Source organism: Oncorhynchus clarkii, chromosome 6 (assembly GCF_045791955.1).
Source record: "Oncorhynchus clarkii lewisi isolate Uvic-CL-2024 chromosome 6, UVic_Ocla_1.0, whole genome shotgun sequence".
NCBI lineage: Eukaryota > Metazoa > Chordata > Actinopteri > Salmoniformes > Salmonidae > Oncorhynchus > Oncorhynchus clarkii.
The window spans coordinates 87,440,516-87,456,519 of NC_092152.1; the positions used below are offsets into that span (position 1 = coordinate 87,440,516).

Consider the following 16,004-nt stretch of genomic DNA (forward strand, 5'->3'; position numbering starts at 1 on the left):
CTGTACAGACTCCTGTCTCTATTGGTAATACACTATATGACTGTACAGACTCCTGTCTCTATTGGTAATACACTATATGACTGTGCAGACTCCTGTCTCTAATGGTAATACACTATATGACTGTACAGACTCCTGTCTCTATTGGTAATACACTATATGACTGTACAGACTCCTGTTTCTATGACTGTGCAGACTCCTGTCTCTAATGGTAATACACTATATGACTGTACAGACTCCTGTCTCTATTGGTAATACACTATATGACTGTACAGACTCATGTTTCTATGACTGTGCAGACTCCTGTCTCTAATGGTAATACACTATATGACTGTACAGACTCATGTTTCTATGACTGTGCAGACTCCTGTCTCTAAATGGTAATACACTATATGACTGTACAGACTCCTGTTTCTATGACTGTGCAGATTCCTGTCTCTATTGGTAATACACTATATGACTGTACAGACTCCTGTTTCTATGACTGTGCAGATTCCTGTCTCTAATGGTAATACACTATATGACTGTACAGACTCCTGTCTCTAATGGTAATACACTATATGACTGTACAGACTCCTGTCTCTATGACTGTACAGACTCCTGTCTCTATTGGTAATACACTATATGACTGTACAGACTCCTGTCTCTAATGGTAATACACTATATGACTGTACAGACTCCTGTCTCTATTGGTAATACACTATATGACTGTACAGACTCCTGTCTCTAATGGTAATACACTATATGACTGTACAGACTCCTGTCTCTAATGGTAATACACTATATGACTGTACAGACTCCTGTCTCTATTGGTAATACACTATATGACTGTACAGACTCCTGTCTCTAATGGTAATACACTATATGACTGTACAGACTCCTGTTTCTATGACTGTGCAGATTCCTGTCTCTAATGGTAATACACTATATGACTGTACAGACTCCTGTCTCTATGACTGTGCAGACTCCTGTTTCTATGACTGTACAGACTCCTGTCTCTAATGGTAATACACTATATGACTGAACAGACTCCTGTCTCTATGACTGTGCAGACTCCTGTCTCTATTGGTAATACACTATATGACTGTACAGACTCCTGTCTCTATTGGTAACACACTATATGACTGTAGAGACTCCTGTCTCTATGACTGTACAGACTCCTGTCTCTATTGGTAATACACTATATGACTGTACAGACTCCTGTCTCTATTGGTAATGCACTATATGACTGTACAGACTCCTGTCTCTATTGGTAATACACTATATGACTGTACAGACTCCTGTCTCTATTGGTAATACACTATATGACTGTACAGACTCCTGTCTCTATTGGTAATACACAATATGACTGTACAGACTCCTGTCTCTAATGGTAAAACACTATATGACTGTAGAGACTCCTGTCTCTAATGGTAATACACTATATGACTGAACAGACTCCTGTCTCTAATGGTAATACACTATATGACTGTTCAAATGAGAATTTGAATTAGAAAATCATTATTGTTCACCAAATGTGTGCATTCGTCTTTGACTTCACAATAACATGATTGACATACAACCAAAATAAAAATATTTAAAAAGAAGAATGTTTTGTTTTATCCCAACATTCCAGAGAGACAACGACAGAGAGCACAAAGTCAGGCTGGCCATTGGTAACGGTGTGAGAGCAGAGATATGGAAGGAATTCCTGAACCGCTTTGGCAACATCTACGTGAGGGAGTTTTATGCTTCAACGGAGGGCAATGTGGGACTGATCAACTACACCGGGAAGATAGGAGCTATCGGACGAGTCAACTACCTGCACCGGGTAAGAACTGACTCCTGGACAGCCCTGTCTCCTGGGCCCGGATTCATAATGTCTCACTACCTACACCGGGTAAGGACTGACTCCTGAACAGCCCTGTCTCCTGGGCCCGGATTCATAATGTCTCACTACCTACACCGGGTAAGGACTGACTCCTGGACAGCCCTGTCTCCTGGGCCCGGATTCATAATGTCTCACTACCTACACCTGGTAAGGACTGACTCCTGAACAGCCCTGTCTCCTGGGCCCGGATTCATTAGGTCTCACTACCTACACCGGGTAAGGATTGACTCCTGAACAGCCCTGTCTCCTGGGCCCGGATTCATAATGTCTCACTACCTACACCAGGTAAGGACTGACTCCTGAACAGCCCTGTCTCCTGGGCCCGGATTCATAATGTCTCACTACCTACACCGGGTAAGGATTGACTCCTGAACAGCCCTGTCTCCTGGGCCCGGATTCATAATGTCTCACTACCTACACCAGGTAAGGACTGACTCCTGAACAGCCCTGTCTCCTGGGCCCGGATTCATAATGTCTCACTACCTACACCAGGTAAGGACTGACTCCTGAACAGCCCTGTCTCCTGGGCCCGGATTCATAATGTCTCACAGAGTGATGATCTAGGATCAGGTCCCCCCCCCCCCTGTTCATGAAACCTTATTCATTATGATCTAAAAGGCTAAATTGGATCCTAGATCAGTACTCCTACTCTGAGACACTTTATGACTAAGGGGCCTGAAGATCTGACTCCTAAAGAACCAGGGTTGGGGACAAATCCATTTAATTTCAGTTACTGAATTGAAATGGAATTGACTCCAACTCTACTGAGATATCATGCTTCCCTCTACATTGACATGTCAATTGAATCATTTAGAAGACGCTCTTATCCAGACTCAGTCAGTGCATTTATCTTAACATAGCTAGATACTTGTATTTGTATTTAATTGGTAAAGGTTATACTTCTTACATTGGACATTTTACCAGGGTTGGGATCCGAACATCAACTGAAATGCTGTGTCTTTATCACAGTGATGTCTCTCCTGTCTCTTATAGAAGCTGTTTCACTATGTTCTGATCATGATGTCTCTGTTATAGAATCTGTTTCACTATGTTCTGATCATGATGTCTCTCTTATAGAATCTGTTTCACTATGTTCTGATCATGATGTCTCTCCTGTCTCTTATAGAAGCTGTTTCACTATGTTCTGATCATGATGTCTCTGTTATAGAAGCTGTTCCACTATGTTCTGATCATGATGTCTCTGTTGTCTCTTATAGAATCTGTTTCACTATGTTCTGATCATGATGTCTCTCCTGTCTCTTATAGAATCTGTTTCACTATGTTCTGATCATGATGTCTCTCCTGTCTCTTATAGAATCTGTTTCACTATGTTCTGATCATGATGTCTCTGTTATAGAATCTGTTTCACTATGTTCTGATCATGATGTCTCTCCTGTCTCTTATAGAAACTGTTTCACTATGTTCTGATCATAATGTCTCTCCTGTCTCTTATAGAATCTGTTTCACTATGTTCTGATCATGATGTCTCTCTTATAGAATCTGTTTCACTATGTTCTGATCATGATGTCTCTGTTATAGAATCTGTTTCACTATGTTCTGATCATGATGTCTCTCCTGTCTCTTATAGAATCTGTTTCACTAGGTTCTGATCATGATGTCTCTGTTATAGAATCTGTTTCACTATGTTCTGATCATGATGTCTCTGTTATAGAATCTGTTTCACTATGTTCTGATCATGATGTCTCTCCTGTCTCTTATAGAATCTGTTTCACTATGTTCTGATCATGATGTCTCTGTTATAGAAGCTGTTTCACTATGTTCTGATCATGATGTCTCTGTTATAGAATCTGTTTCACTATGTTCTGATCACAATGTCTTTCCTGTCTCTTATAGAAGCTGTTTCCTTATGCTCTGATTAAATACGACACAGAGAGAGATGAACCAATCAGAGACTCTACCGGACTGTGTGTAGAAGCTCCTAAAGGTGAGATGCTCTTTCATAGGTGTGTTAGTATTGGCCTTTATTTAACCTGGGAGATTATTGTACAATAATGACCTCAAAATCACACTTATCTCAATGTACATTATGCTATTCATGTTTGGGTGTTCGGCCCGTTCCCTAAGGAAGAGACAGGACTGTTGGTGTGGGTATACATTATGGTGTGTGTGTGTGTGTGTGTCTTCCTGAAGATGAAACAGGACTGTTGGTGTGCAAGATCACGAACATCACTCCTTTTGTTGGATACGCTAACAGCCAGCAGACAGAGAAGAAGAGACTGAGAGACGTGTTTCAGAAAGGAGATCTGTACTTTAACAGTGGAGACCTGCTGAAGATAGGCCAGGACAACTTTATTTACTTTCAGGATCGAGTCGGAGATACATTCAGGTACGTATTCTGACTTACAGTATGGCATTCCAAATATATGGAAACATATTATATATTATATTTAGTTGACTTGTATTGACCCCTGCAGGTGGAAGGGAGAGAATCTATTATATTTAGTTGAGTTGAATTGACCCCTACAGGTGGAAGGGAGAGAACATATTATATTTAGTTGAGTTGTATCGACCCCTACAGGTGGAAGGGAGAGAATCTATTATATTTAGTTGAGTTGAATTGACCCCTACAGGTGGAAGGGAGAGAACATATTATATTTAGTTGAGTTGTATTGACCCCTACAGGTGGAAGGGAGAGAATCTATTATATTTAGTTGAGTTGAATTGACCCCTACAGGTGGAAGGGAGAGAACATGTTATATTATATTTAGTTGAGTTGTATTGACCCCTACAGGTGGAAGGGAGAGAATCTATTATATTTAGTTGAGATGTATTGACCCCTACAGGTGGAAGGGAGAGAACACGTTATATTATATTTAGTTGAGTTGAATTGACCCCTACAGGTGGAAGGGAGAGAACATGTTATATTATATTTAGTTGAGTTGTATTGACCCCTACAGGTGGAAGGGAGAGAATCTATTATATTTAGTTGAGTTATATTTACCCCTACAGGTGGAAAGGAGAGAATGTGGCCACAACTGAAGTAGCTGACATCCTCACCCTGATAGACTTTGTCCAAGAGGCAAATGTCTACGGTGTTCAAGTACCAGGTAAATCTAACCCTAACCTTAATCTATGTACCAGGTAAATCTAACCATAACCTTAATATATGTACCAGGTAAATCTAACCTTATCCAAGTACCAGGTAAATCTAACCCTAACCTTAATCCAAGGACCAGGTAAATCTAACCCTAACCTTAATCAATGTACCAGGTAAATCTAACCCTAACCTTAATCTATGTACCAGGTAAATCTAACCCTAACCTTATCCAAGTACCAGGTAAATCTAACCCTAACCTTAATCTATGTACCAGGTAAATCTAATCCTAACCTTAATCTATGTACCAGGTAAATCTAACCCTAACCTTATCCAAGTACCAGGTAAATCTAACCCTAACCTTAATCTATGTACCAGGTAAATCTAATCCTAACCTTAATCTATGTACCAGGTAAATCTAACCATAACCTTAATATATGTACCAGGTAAATCTAACCTTATCCAAGTACCAGGTAAATCTAACCCTAACCTTAATCCAAGGACCAGGTAAATCTAACCCTAACCTTAATCCAAGTACCAGGTAAATCTAACCCTAACCTTAATCCAAGTACCAGGTAAATCTAACCTTAATCTATGTACCAGGTAAATCTAACCCTAACCTTAATCCAAGGACCAGGTAAATCTAACCTTAATCTATGTACCAGGTAAATCTAACCCTAACCTTAATCCAAGTACCAGGTAAATCTAACCTTAATCTATGTACCAGGTAAATCTAACCCTAACCTTAATCCAAGTACCAGGTAAATATAACCCCAACCTTAATCCAAGGACCAGGTAAATCTAACCCCAACCTTAATCCAAGGACCAGGTAAATCTAACCCTAACCTTAATCCAAGTACCAGGTAAATCTAACCCTAACCTTAATCCAAGTACCAGGTAAATCTAACCCCAACCTTAATCCAAGTAGCAGGGAACCCTAACCTTAATCTATGTAGCAGGGAACCCTAACCTTAATCCAAGTACCAGGTAAATCTAACCCTAATCTTAATCCAAGTACCAGGTAAATCTAACCCTAACCTTAATCCAAGTACCAGGTAAATCTAACCCTAACCTTAATCCAAGTACCAGGTAAATCTAACCCTAACCTTAATCCAAGGACCAGGTAAATCTAACACTAACCTTAATCCAAGTAGCAGGGAACCCTAACCTTTACCTTAAAATCAAACAGTACAATAATCCCCATAATAATCTGTCAGTTTAAACTAGAGATATCTTGCATTGGCGTCTCAATCCACCACATCCACCAGTGTCGCACTTCTGCATCTGCAGTGATCGGTGACGGAGCGGTGTTGTCAGACCAATAGGACAGGCACTTCAGAACAAACTTGTTATTCAATGTGTTTGAATGGGCTAATAGCAGTAAGGACAAATTCCCTTTGACATCAAATCAGTGTTTTCTATCTTTTTTTTATACTTCAAGGGGTCTTAGAATTCTAAATGAAATAGGTAAATGATCCTTGGTATGACCTTCTTAAAACAATTCCATATAGTTTAGTAGAACGCCCCCCTCCCCCCTCCCCGGCTTAGACAGGGTTTAGACTGTAGGGGGTTTTAAAGGGTTTAACAGTCCATTCACTCTGACATGTAATTAACCAGTAGGTCCCAATCATACGAATACAAAAACACAACCATTACTATAAGTATTTCCCAATTTAAATGTACTATTGCTTCCCATTGCAAACATCTTTTTCACATTCAGCACTAAAAAGTAACCAGCGATCTAAAGATGAACTAAAACAATGTTTCACACAGCAAGCGAGCTGGTATAAAAAGTACAGTTCCACTCACCACATGATCATCATTTCAAACTTTCAAACTTCTTAATAAAAGTGAAAGGAAAATTCCCCTCCAAAAACGATCTTTTGGTATTGTTTTCATTCGTCCACTGTTGATACAGTCCCAAAATGTTTTGCATGTCAACATTAAAGTTTTCAAGGACTGGAATACAGGAAGTGTCGTCACCGAATGATGCGTTCTGATTGTTTAGTTGTTGGAATGAGGGATTGTTGTATTCTGTCTCCAAGGCAACGAGGGGAGGATAGGAATGGCTGCCGTCACGTTGAAGGGGGGAGAACAGTTTGATGGCAACAAAACGTTCAGCCATGTAGCCAGCTACCTACCGGCGTATGCACGGCCACGCTTCATACGCATCCAGGTAACTATTCAAAAGTCTTTCTTCCTTGTATTACATCATTAATTGTAGACAATTCATGTTATTATTTATTTGAAAGTAGAATCAAAACATTTTTGCTTTTGAAAAACGGTTGAAAAACGCTATGTGGGAGCATATCGGGGTGCGTGGACACTTTTTGTGGTTATGAGATCAGGGGGTTATCTGGATCAAAAATGAACTTAAGTGCTGGACGTGACAGGGAGCGCTATCAGCCCGTCGGCTTGGCTGCATTTTGGAGACAATTTTAGAGGCCCCCATCTTGGTGATGTAGAGAAATATGTGCATTTTTAAGTCAATTTCCTACAATTCTACACGTCTCAATGGAACCGAAACAAGTTTTTGCAGTTTTAAAGCTAATTTCCTTCAATTCTAGGCATTTAGCCATGTTCGATACTGTGTTCTTTTGTTCAACCTAAAAAACAAAATCTATACGATCCAGACTGTATCACATCCGGCCGTGATTGGGAGTCCCATAGGGGGGCGCACAATTGGCCCAGTGTCATCCGGGTTTGGCCGGGGTAGGCTCTCATTGTAAATAAGAATTTGTTCTTAACTGACTTGCTTCTTTAAATAAATCTTACATGTAAAAATAAAACAAATCTATAACGCAAAATTCATTGTTTTTGTAATGTTCTATTCTCCCTGACTGTCTAGCTTTTATTTTGCTTATTGTTAGTTCTCAAAGATTATATTATTAAAAATATATATTTTAGTCGTTTAAGTTTACACTGAAATGTTTTTTCACCCCAAAAAGGTATTTAAAAATACATTTTTACAGTGTTTGGACTTAGTCGACTAGAAGTAACGCTTAGGCGGCCCGCCCAAGGATTTCAATGGCAGAAAAATCCCTGGAGATGAATAGTGAATAGTCCACTGAGCCAAAAGCCTGTTTGTGTTTACATGTCTCTCTACGCCCCCTCTCTCTCCTTTCTGTCTGTCTGTCTGTCTGTCTGTCTGTCTGTCTGTCTGTCTGTCTGTCTGTCTCCACCCCCCCATCCAGAATGCGGTGGAGATGACGGGGACCTTCAAGCAGATGAAGGTGAGGTTAGTGGAGGAAGGTTTCGACCCGGCAGGCATCACAGACCCTCTGTACATCCTACAGGAGAGAAATCAGAGTTACACACCATTGACTGGCCAGATCTACGGCTCCATAGTGGCAGGCATCATCAAGCTGTGAACAGATCTGTGGTGATACTACTCTTGGGTCCTATTCATTAGGGCATGCAATTGAAAACGTTTCAAAAATGTTTTGCAACGGAAAACAAAAATGAGTATTACTTAGTCCCTCCCTGTTTTAGTCCACGCCAGCCCTCATTCTTTACCTGCGGCATCGTCTGAGACCGGCCACCCGGACAGCTAATGAAACTCAGGAGTATTTCTGTCAGTAATAAAGCCCTTTTGTGTGGAAAATCTCATTCTGATTGGCTGGGCCTGTGTTAAAGTGATATAAATGTTGAACCATAATGATGAAATAATTCCACTCTGAAACCTTATAACTGTATGAAATTGATTAGAATCATACAATTAATAGCTGATGGTTTTGTGTAGTTTTAGTCAGTAACATTATATATCTGTGAGTGTAGTTTTAGTCAGAATTAGGGTTAAACAATATTATCTGTACAATATGTCTTTGTAGTATCTTAAACACAGACTGAGCAAAATTCGACCTGGCTAGAGGTTTGGGAGAGGACAGGGAGTACTTCTCAAGGTCTCCCTAATCTTTGTCGGCTGGGTAATGATACAGTATGTGCGTAGGATACCTACTGTTTGTGTGTGGAAGTATGTGCGTAGGATACCAACTGTTTGTGTGTGAATGTAAGTGCATAAGGAGCCAGTATAAAGTGAATGGTTTTGTACAACGGACTAGCGCTCTCATGAATAAACATTTTGACTATCATAGCTGGGCCTCTGTCTGTTTCATTCAACCAGTATCTTACAAATTCTGGGTTGCAGACTGAGTAGTTTCATTGAATTGGGTTTTGAACATTGAGAACATAATTTCCGTGACAGCCTGGGCCTGGCTCCCAAGTGGGTGGGCCTATGCCCTCCTAGGCCCATCCATGGCTAGCCTACACCTTGACCAGGGGTCAGAGAGCAGATTTTACATCTATATAGACTAGGTAGAGCCTACACCTTGACCAGGGGTCAGAGAGCAGATTTTACATCTATATAGACTAGGTAGAGCCTACACCTTGTCCAGGGGTCAGAGAGCAGATTTTACATCTATATAGACTAGGTAGAGCCTACACCTTGACCAGGGGTCAGAGAGCAGATTTTACATCTATATAGACTAGGTAGAGCCTACACCTTGTCCAGGGGTCAGAGAGCAGATATTCCATCTATATAGACTAGGTAGAGCCTACACCTTGACCAGGGGTCAGAGAGCAGATATTCCATCTATATAGACTAGGTAGAGCCTACACCTTGACCAGGGGTCAGAGAGCAGATTTTACATCTATATAGACTAGGTAGAGCCTACACCTTGTCCAGGGGTCAGAGAGCAGATATTCCATCTATATAGACTAGGTAGAGCCTACACCTTGTCCAGGGGTCAGAGAGCAGATATTCCATCTATATAGACTAGGTAGAGCCTACACCTTGTCCAGGGGTCAGAGAGCAGATATTCCATCTATATAGACTAGGTAGAGCCTACACCTTGACCAGGGGTCAGAGAGCAGATATTCCATCTATATAGACTAGGTAGAGCCTACACCTTGACCAGGGGTCAGAGAGCAGATATTCCATCTATATAGACTAGGTAGAGCCTACACCTTGTCCAGGGGTCAGAGAGCAGATATTCCATCTATATAGACTAGGTAGAGCCTACACCTTGACCAGGGGTCAGGGCAATGATATTGGCTGTATACCACCCTCAAATTCATATCTGGGCATCGAAGACAGTTCCACTACTTTAAAAAAAATCTATTGTTCATATCCGTGATTATTTTAGACCTGGGACACCAGGTGGGTGCAATGAATGATCAGGTGGAACAGAAAAGCACCAGTAGTCTGGCCCTGGTGCAGTTGAATACCCCTGGTAGAAGACAGGGGTCAACAATGAAACCCTTTTACACAAATAGGAAATAAAAGAATGAAAACTGATATGTTGGTTGATGTATTCATGAAGCCATGGTCTAATGTAAAACCCACAGCCATAAACACAGAAACAGTGATTGAACAAATGTTGCTGAGATTTATTACAATGTAATAAAAACGGATGTTTGAGCCTTCTGACTCTCCCAACAGGACCGGCATGTAGCCTGCCTATGCTGTTACAGCCCCACAGGCCATAACACAATAAAATGTCAACTCTCAAACAAGGAGAAATTATATAGATCTATGGATAGAGGTCAGCAGGGGTAAACTGGGACCAGAAATCAGCTCCAGCATTTCCAACATAGGGCCATATTTTCCATTTTCTCCCATTATTATCCAGAACATTTTCCTTGTGACCCGAAAAATAAAGTTAGACTGGCCCAATAGGCAAAATATGCCAGATGGCCAGTCTGCCCATGGAGGTCAGTCCCCTAGAGGTGTCTGTCTGTAACATGTCACTGCCATGGTCATAATTAGAAGAATAGAATATCCTACTACTTCCTTACTTTATATTCTTCGCAACGCCATTGGCTGTTGGGAATTTCACGTCTACATGCGTCCAAAGGTCGTGGAGAGTTGTGGACTGGAGGTGTTGCAATAACCCGTTGCTTTCTTAAATAGCACGGCCAAGAAGGAGACACCTTTTATTGACAATCACAAAGAAGTAGACCTTAACTTTCAACATGTACGTGTTATTATATACCATTTTGGCAGGATTGGCTATACTGCCACTCTTCCTTTATCTCAGAAATCCTTATTTTACGCAGGACCTGCGCTACACAGTAACTTGCATCTTACTCTGGTTACGAATTAACAGAATCAAGAGGAGCAAACCGTTCTACAGCATGCTGGACTGTTTTCTAGATAAGGTCAAAAAACACCCCAACAAACAGTTTATTGTATTCGAGAAGAGTTCGTATACATACCGGGATGTTGACAAGCAGAGCAACAAGTTGGCCCGGGCGCTCTCACAGCACGCCAGCGTGAAGGAAGGGGACACTGTCGCCCTCTTCATGGGTAACGAGCCCATGTATGTGTTTATCTGGCTGGCCCTGGTTAAACTTGGATGTAGAGCCGCTCTGCTCAACTACAACATCAGGTCCAAGTCCTTATTGCACTGTTTCACCTGCTGCGGAACCAACGTGCTCCTGGCTGCTTCAGGTAAGTCCAGCCCACTTACCTTGGTGTTGCCGTTTACAATATCATTGTTAATACATCTATTTTGAAAAATAATTAATAATAACTAGTGTAGAGACATATGGTGTCTAGATCGGCAGGTAGTCTAGTGGTTAGAGCGTTGGGCCAGTAAACGAAAGGTAGCCTAGTGGTTAGAGCGTTGGGCCAGTAACTGAAAGGTAGCCTAGTGGTTAGAGCGTTGGGCCAGTAACCGATATGTAGGCTAGTGGGTAGAGCGTTGGGCCAGTAACCGATATGTAGCCTAGTGGGTAGAGCGTTGGGCCAGTAACCGATATGTAGCCTAGTGGTTAGAGCGTTGGGCCAGTAACTGAAAGGTAGCCTAGTGGTTAGAGCGTTGGGCCAGTAACTGAAATGTAGCCTAGTGGTTAGAGCGTTGGGCCAGTAACCGATATGTAGCCTAGTGGGTAGAGCGTTGGGCCAGTAACCGAAAGGTAGCCTAGTGGTTAGAGCGTTGGGCCAGTAACTGAAAGGTAGCCTAGTGGTTAGAGCGTTGGGCCAGTAACCGATATGTAGGCTAGTGGTTAGAGAGTTGGGCCAGTATCCTTAAGGTTCCTGGATCGAATTCCCGAATTTACAAGGTAAAAATCTGTAGTTCTGCTCCTGAGCAAGGCAGTTAACCCACTGTTCCCTGGACGCTGAAAACGTGGATGTTGATTATGTCAGCCCCCACACCTCTCTGATTCAGATGGGTTGGGTTAAATGTGGAAGTTCAATGCATTCAGTTGTACAACTGACTAGGTATCCTCCTTTCCCTCTATGCAGCTAGTGGGAGGCAGTGCTAGTAGTGCACAGGCCAGAATTAATAGGATTCTGTCTCATGCTTGCTCTGTCTGTGTCCCTCACTCTCTCCTCCCCCAGAGTTGCGTGGAGCGGTAGAGGAGGTTCTCCCCACCCTGAGGGAGCAGAGTGTAAGTGTGTTTGTGCTGGGTGAGGAGGAGGAGAAGTGTGTGACGGAGGGAGTGAATACTCTGAGCAGCAGCAGGATACAGCAGGCCTCAGATCAACCTCTGGACCCACAGCTCAGGTCAAAGGTCACCTTAAAGAGCCCTGCCCTCTACATCTATACGTCAGGAACTACAGGTAAGCTGGGCCAAACCAAGCTGGACTGGACTGGCCTGGTTATGCATCCAGCATAGTTGCAGGAAGTCTGCTAGAAAGAACGATGTGAAAATATAATGTCCAGACCAGTACAGTCAGCCCTGTAGTGTGAATTAGACAGAATTCTACTGATGTTTATGCCAGACAGGTAAATATTCTTAGATTGCACAACTCTGATTGGTCAAAGATATAAGGTATCATTTGAGATTTTCATCAGCCTTGATTCTCTGTTTCCTGCCCTTCCTGTTGTCTCGTCCTCAGGTCTGCCGAAGGCTGCGGTGATCACACATGAGAAGCTGTACATGGCCTCCTCTATGCAGGCCATCTCAGGTGTGGCCTCTGATGATGTCATCTACATCTACCTGCCTCTCTACCACTCTGCCGGCTTCATGATGGGTTTGACTGGAGCCATAGAGAGAGGTACACTACGGTACTGTATGGCACAGTTGGTGAGAGTGTTGTTCTGGCAGCCGCCAGGTCATGGGTTCAATTCCTGCATGGATAACATGCACCTCATAGTAGTGCAGTATATGGGAGAAAGATATGAAGAGGTGTGAAGAACTGAACTAGTTCAGAACTTCTTAAGAACTGGTTCAGAACTTCTTTAGATCTGGTTCAGAACTGGTTCAGAACTTCTCTAGATCTGGTTCAGAACTGGTTCAGAACTTCTTTAGATTTGGTTCAGAACTTCTCTATATCTGGTTCAGAACTGGTTCAGAACTTCGTTAGATCTGGTTCAGAACTGGTTCAGAACTAGTTCAGAACTTCTTAAAAACTTGTTCAGAACTTCTTTAGATCTGGTTCAGATCTGGTTCAGAACTTCTCTAGATCTGGTTCAGAACTGGTTTAGAACTAGTTCAGAACTTCTTAAAAACTTGTTCAGAACTTCTTTAGATCTGGTTCAGAACTTCTCTAGATCTGGTTCAGAACTGGTTCAGAACTTCTCTAGATCTGGTTCAGAACTGGTTTAGAACTAGTTCAGAACTTCTTAAAAACTTGTTCAGAACTTCTTTAGATCTGGTTCAGAACTGGTTCAGAACTGGTTCAGATCTTCTTTAGATCTGGTTCAGAACTAGTTCAGAACTTCTCTAGATCTGGTTCAGAACTGCTTCAGAACTGGTTCCATGCTATCTCTAGCAATTACAATGACTACATTCAAATGGAATTCAAATGGAGAGAGAAAAACATAATAATTGAAATTCTCTGTAAAAATCACTCCTGACTTGGCACTGATGATGAAGATAAAACATGCAAATGTCTCTGACTACACGTTCCATGTTATTTGAGGGCCGTCATGTGTAATAACGTTGTAATGATGTTGACCAGGGTTTACTAAGGGTTGTTTAATGGAGTGTCTCTTTACTCTGGGCGTTGGAGTAGAGGTGACTTGGCTCTGAGGTGACTTCTAGTACTTCCAGTTCCAAAGTTCCTGAGTGCACTACTTTTGTTTTTTGACCAGGGTCTATATGGCTCTGGTCAAAAGTAGTGCACTATAAAGGGAATAGGGTTACATTAGAGACGCACCCACAGAGTTCCAAGCTGTTTATGCCAATAATGACCTTGGACTCTCAAATCAACCAGGAAAAACTCCTAGGCCTTAGTGGTGCTGTAGCCTTTAACTAGGGCCCAGAGTTATTCCTTCCTGGTCCAGTCACATGGTCAGGAACAACTCCTGGCCCTAACCAGAACCATTCAGAGGGGACTGTTTGTCAGTTAGTTAGTTAGTTAGCTAGCTAGCTAGCTAGCTAGTTAGTTAGTTAGTTAGTTCGTTAGTTTGGTAATAATTTAGTCAGTCAGTTAGTTTGTTAGGTGATCATTTAGTCAGTCGGTGAGTTAGTTTGTTAGTTAGTTAGGTAATCATTTTGTCAGTCAGTGAGTTAGTTAGGTAATCATTTAGTCAGTCAGTGAGTTAGATAGTTAGTTAGGTAATCATTTAGTCAGGCAGTGAGTTAGTTAGTTAGTTAGGTAATCATTTAGTCAGTCAGTGAGTTAGTTATTACGGTAATAATTTAGTCAGTCAGTGAGTTAGTTTGTTAGGTAATCATTTAGTCAGTCAGTGAGTTAGTTAGTTAGGTAATAAGTTAGTCAGTCAGTGAGTAAGTTTGTTAGGTAATCATTTAGTCAGTCAGTGAGTTAGTTAGTACGGTAATAATTTAGTCAGTCAGTGAGTTAGTTTGTTAGGTAATCATTTAGTCAGTCAGTGAGTTAGTTAGTTAGGTAATAATTTAGTCAGTCAGTGAGTAAGTTTGTTAGGTAATAATTTTGTCAGTCAGTCAGTGAGTTAGTTTGTTAGGTAATAATTTTGTCAGTCAGTCAGTGAGTTAGTTTGTTAGTTAGTTAGGTGATTATTTCGTCAGTCAGTTAGTTAGTTTGTTAGGTAATCATTTAGTCAGTTAGTGAGTTCGTTAGGTAATCATTTAGTCAGTCAGTGAGTTAGTTTGTTGGTTAGTTAGGTAATAATTTTCTCAGTCAGTGAGTTAGTTAGGTAATCATTTAGTCAGTCAGTGAGTTAGCTAGTTAGTTAGGTAATCATTTAGTCAGGCAGTGAGTTAGTGAGTTAGTTAGTTAGTTAGTTAGGTAATAATTTAGTCAGTCAGTGAGTTAGTACGGTAATAATTTAGTCAGTCAGTGAGTTAGTTTGTTAGGTAATCATTTAGTCAGTCAGTGAGTTAGTTAGTAAGGAAATAATTTAGTCAGTCAGTCAGTTAGTTTGTTAGGTAATCATTTAGTCAGTCAGTCAGTTAGTTTGTTAGTTAGGTAATCATTTTGTCAGTCAGTGAGTTAGTTAGGTAATCATTTTGTCAGTCACTGAGTTAGCTAGTTAGTTAGGTAATCATTTAGTCAGGAAGTTAGTTAGTTAGTTAGTTAGTTAGTTAGTTAGGTAATCATTTAGTCAGTCAGTGAGTTAGTTAGTTAGGTGATTATTTCGTCAGTCAGTTAGTTAATTTGTTAGGTAATCATTTAGTCAGTTAGTGAGTTCGTTTGTTAGGTAATTGTTAGTCAGTCAGTGAGTTAGTTTGTTAGTTAATAATTTAGCCAGTCAGTGAGTTAGTTAGTTAGTTAGGGAATCATTTAGTCAGTCAGTTAGTTAGTTTGTTAGGTAATCATTTTGTCAGTCAGTTAGTTAGTTTGTTAATAATTTAGTCAGTTAGTGAGTTAGTTAGGTAATCATTTAGTCAGTCAGTTAGTTAGTTAATAATTTAGTCAGTTAGTGAGTGAGTTAGTTAGGTAATCATTTAGTCAGTCAGTTAGTTAGTTTGTTAGGTAATCATTTAGCCAGTCAGTTAGTGAGTTAGTTTGTTAGGTAATCATTTAGTCAGTCAGTTAGTTAGTTAATAATTTAGTCAGTTAGTGAGTGAGTTTGTTAGGTAATCATTTAGTCAGTCAGTTAGTTAGTTTGTTAGGTAATCATTTAGCCAGTCAGTTAGTGAGTTAGTTTGTTCGTCCATGAGGTTGTGAGCTCTGTTGAATGTTGGTGCTTTATCTTCTCCTCTCAG

At 41.0% G+C, this 16,004-nt stretch overlaps 2 protein-coding genes across 2 annotated transcripts in view; both read left to right on the forward strand.

The window, feature by feature from the left end:
* The window catches only part of LOC139411762 (long-chain fatty acid transport protein 2-like), a 32,028-nt gene extending 23,015 nt beyond the window's left edge, over positions 1-9,013 (forward strand). Inside the window, exons 5-10 of the mRNA XM_071158490.1 lie at positions 1,613-1,807; positions 3,722-3,812; positions 4,019-4,214; positions 4,838-4,935; positions 6,968-7,098; positions 8,117-9,013. Coding sequence (XP_071014591.1) covers positions 1,613-1,807; positions 3,722-3,812; positions 4,019-4,214; positions 4,838-4,935; positions 6,968-7,098; positions 8,117-8,293 — 888 coding nt within the window. The 3' untranslated portion in view covers positions 8,294-9,013. The remainder of the gene's footprint in view (positions 1-1,612; positions 1,808-3,721; positions 3,813-4,018; positions 4,215-4,837; positions 4,936-6,967; positions 7,099-8,116) is intronic.
* A 1,791-nt stretch (positions 9,014-10,804) lies between these two features.
* LOC139411765 (long-chain fatty acid transport protein 2-like) overlaps positions 10,805-16,004 on the forward strand; it is a 44,998-nt gene continuing 39,798 nt past the window's right edge. The window contains exons 1-3 of the mRNA XM_071158492.1: positions 10,805-11,373; positions 12,268-12,489; positions 12,769-12,927. Of these exons, the coding sequence (XP_071014593.1) occupies positions 10,896-11,373; positions 12,268-12,489; positions 12,769-12,927 (859 nt within the window). The 5' untranslated portion in view covers positions 10,805-10,895. The remainder of the gene's footprint in view (positions 11,374-12,267; positions 12,490-12,768; positions 12,928-16,004) is intronic.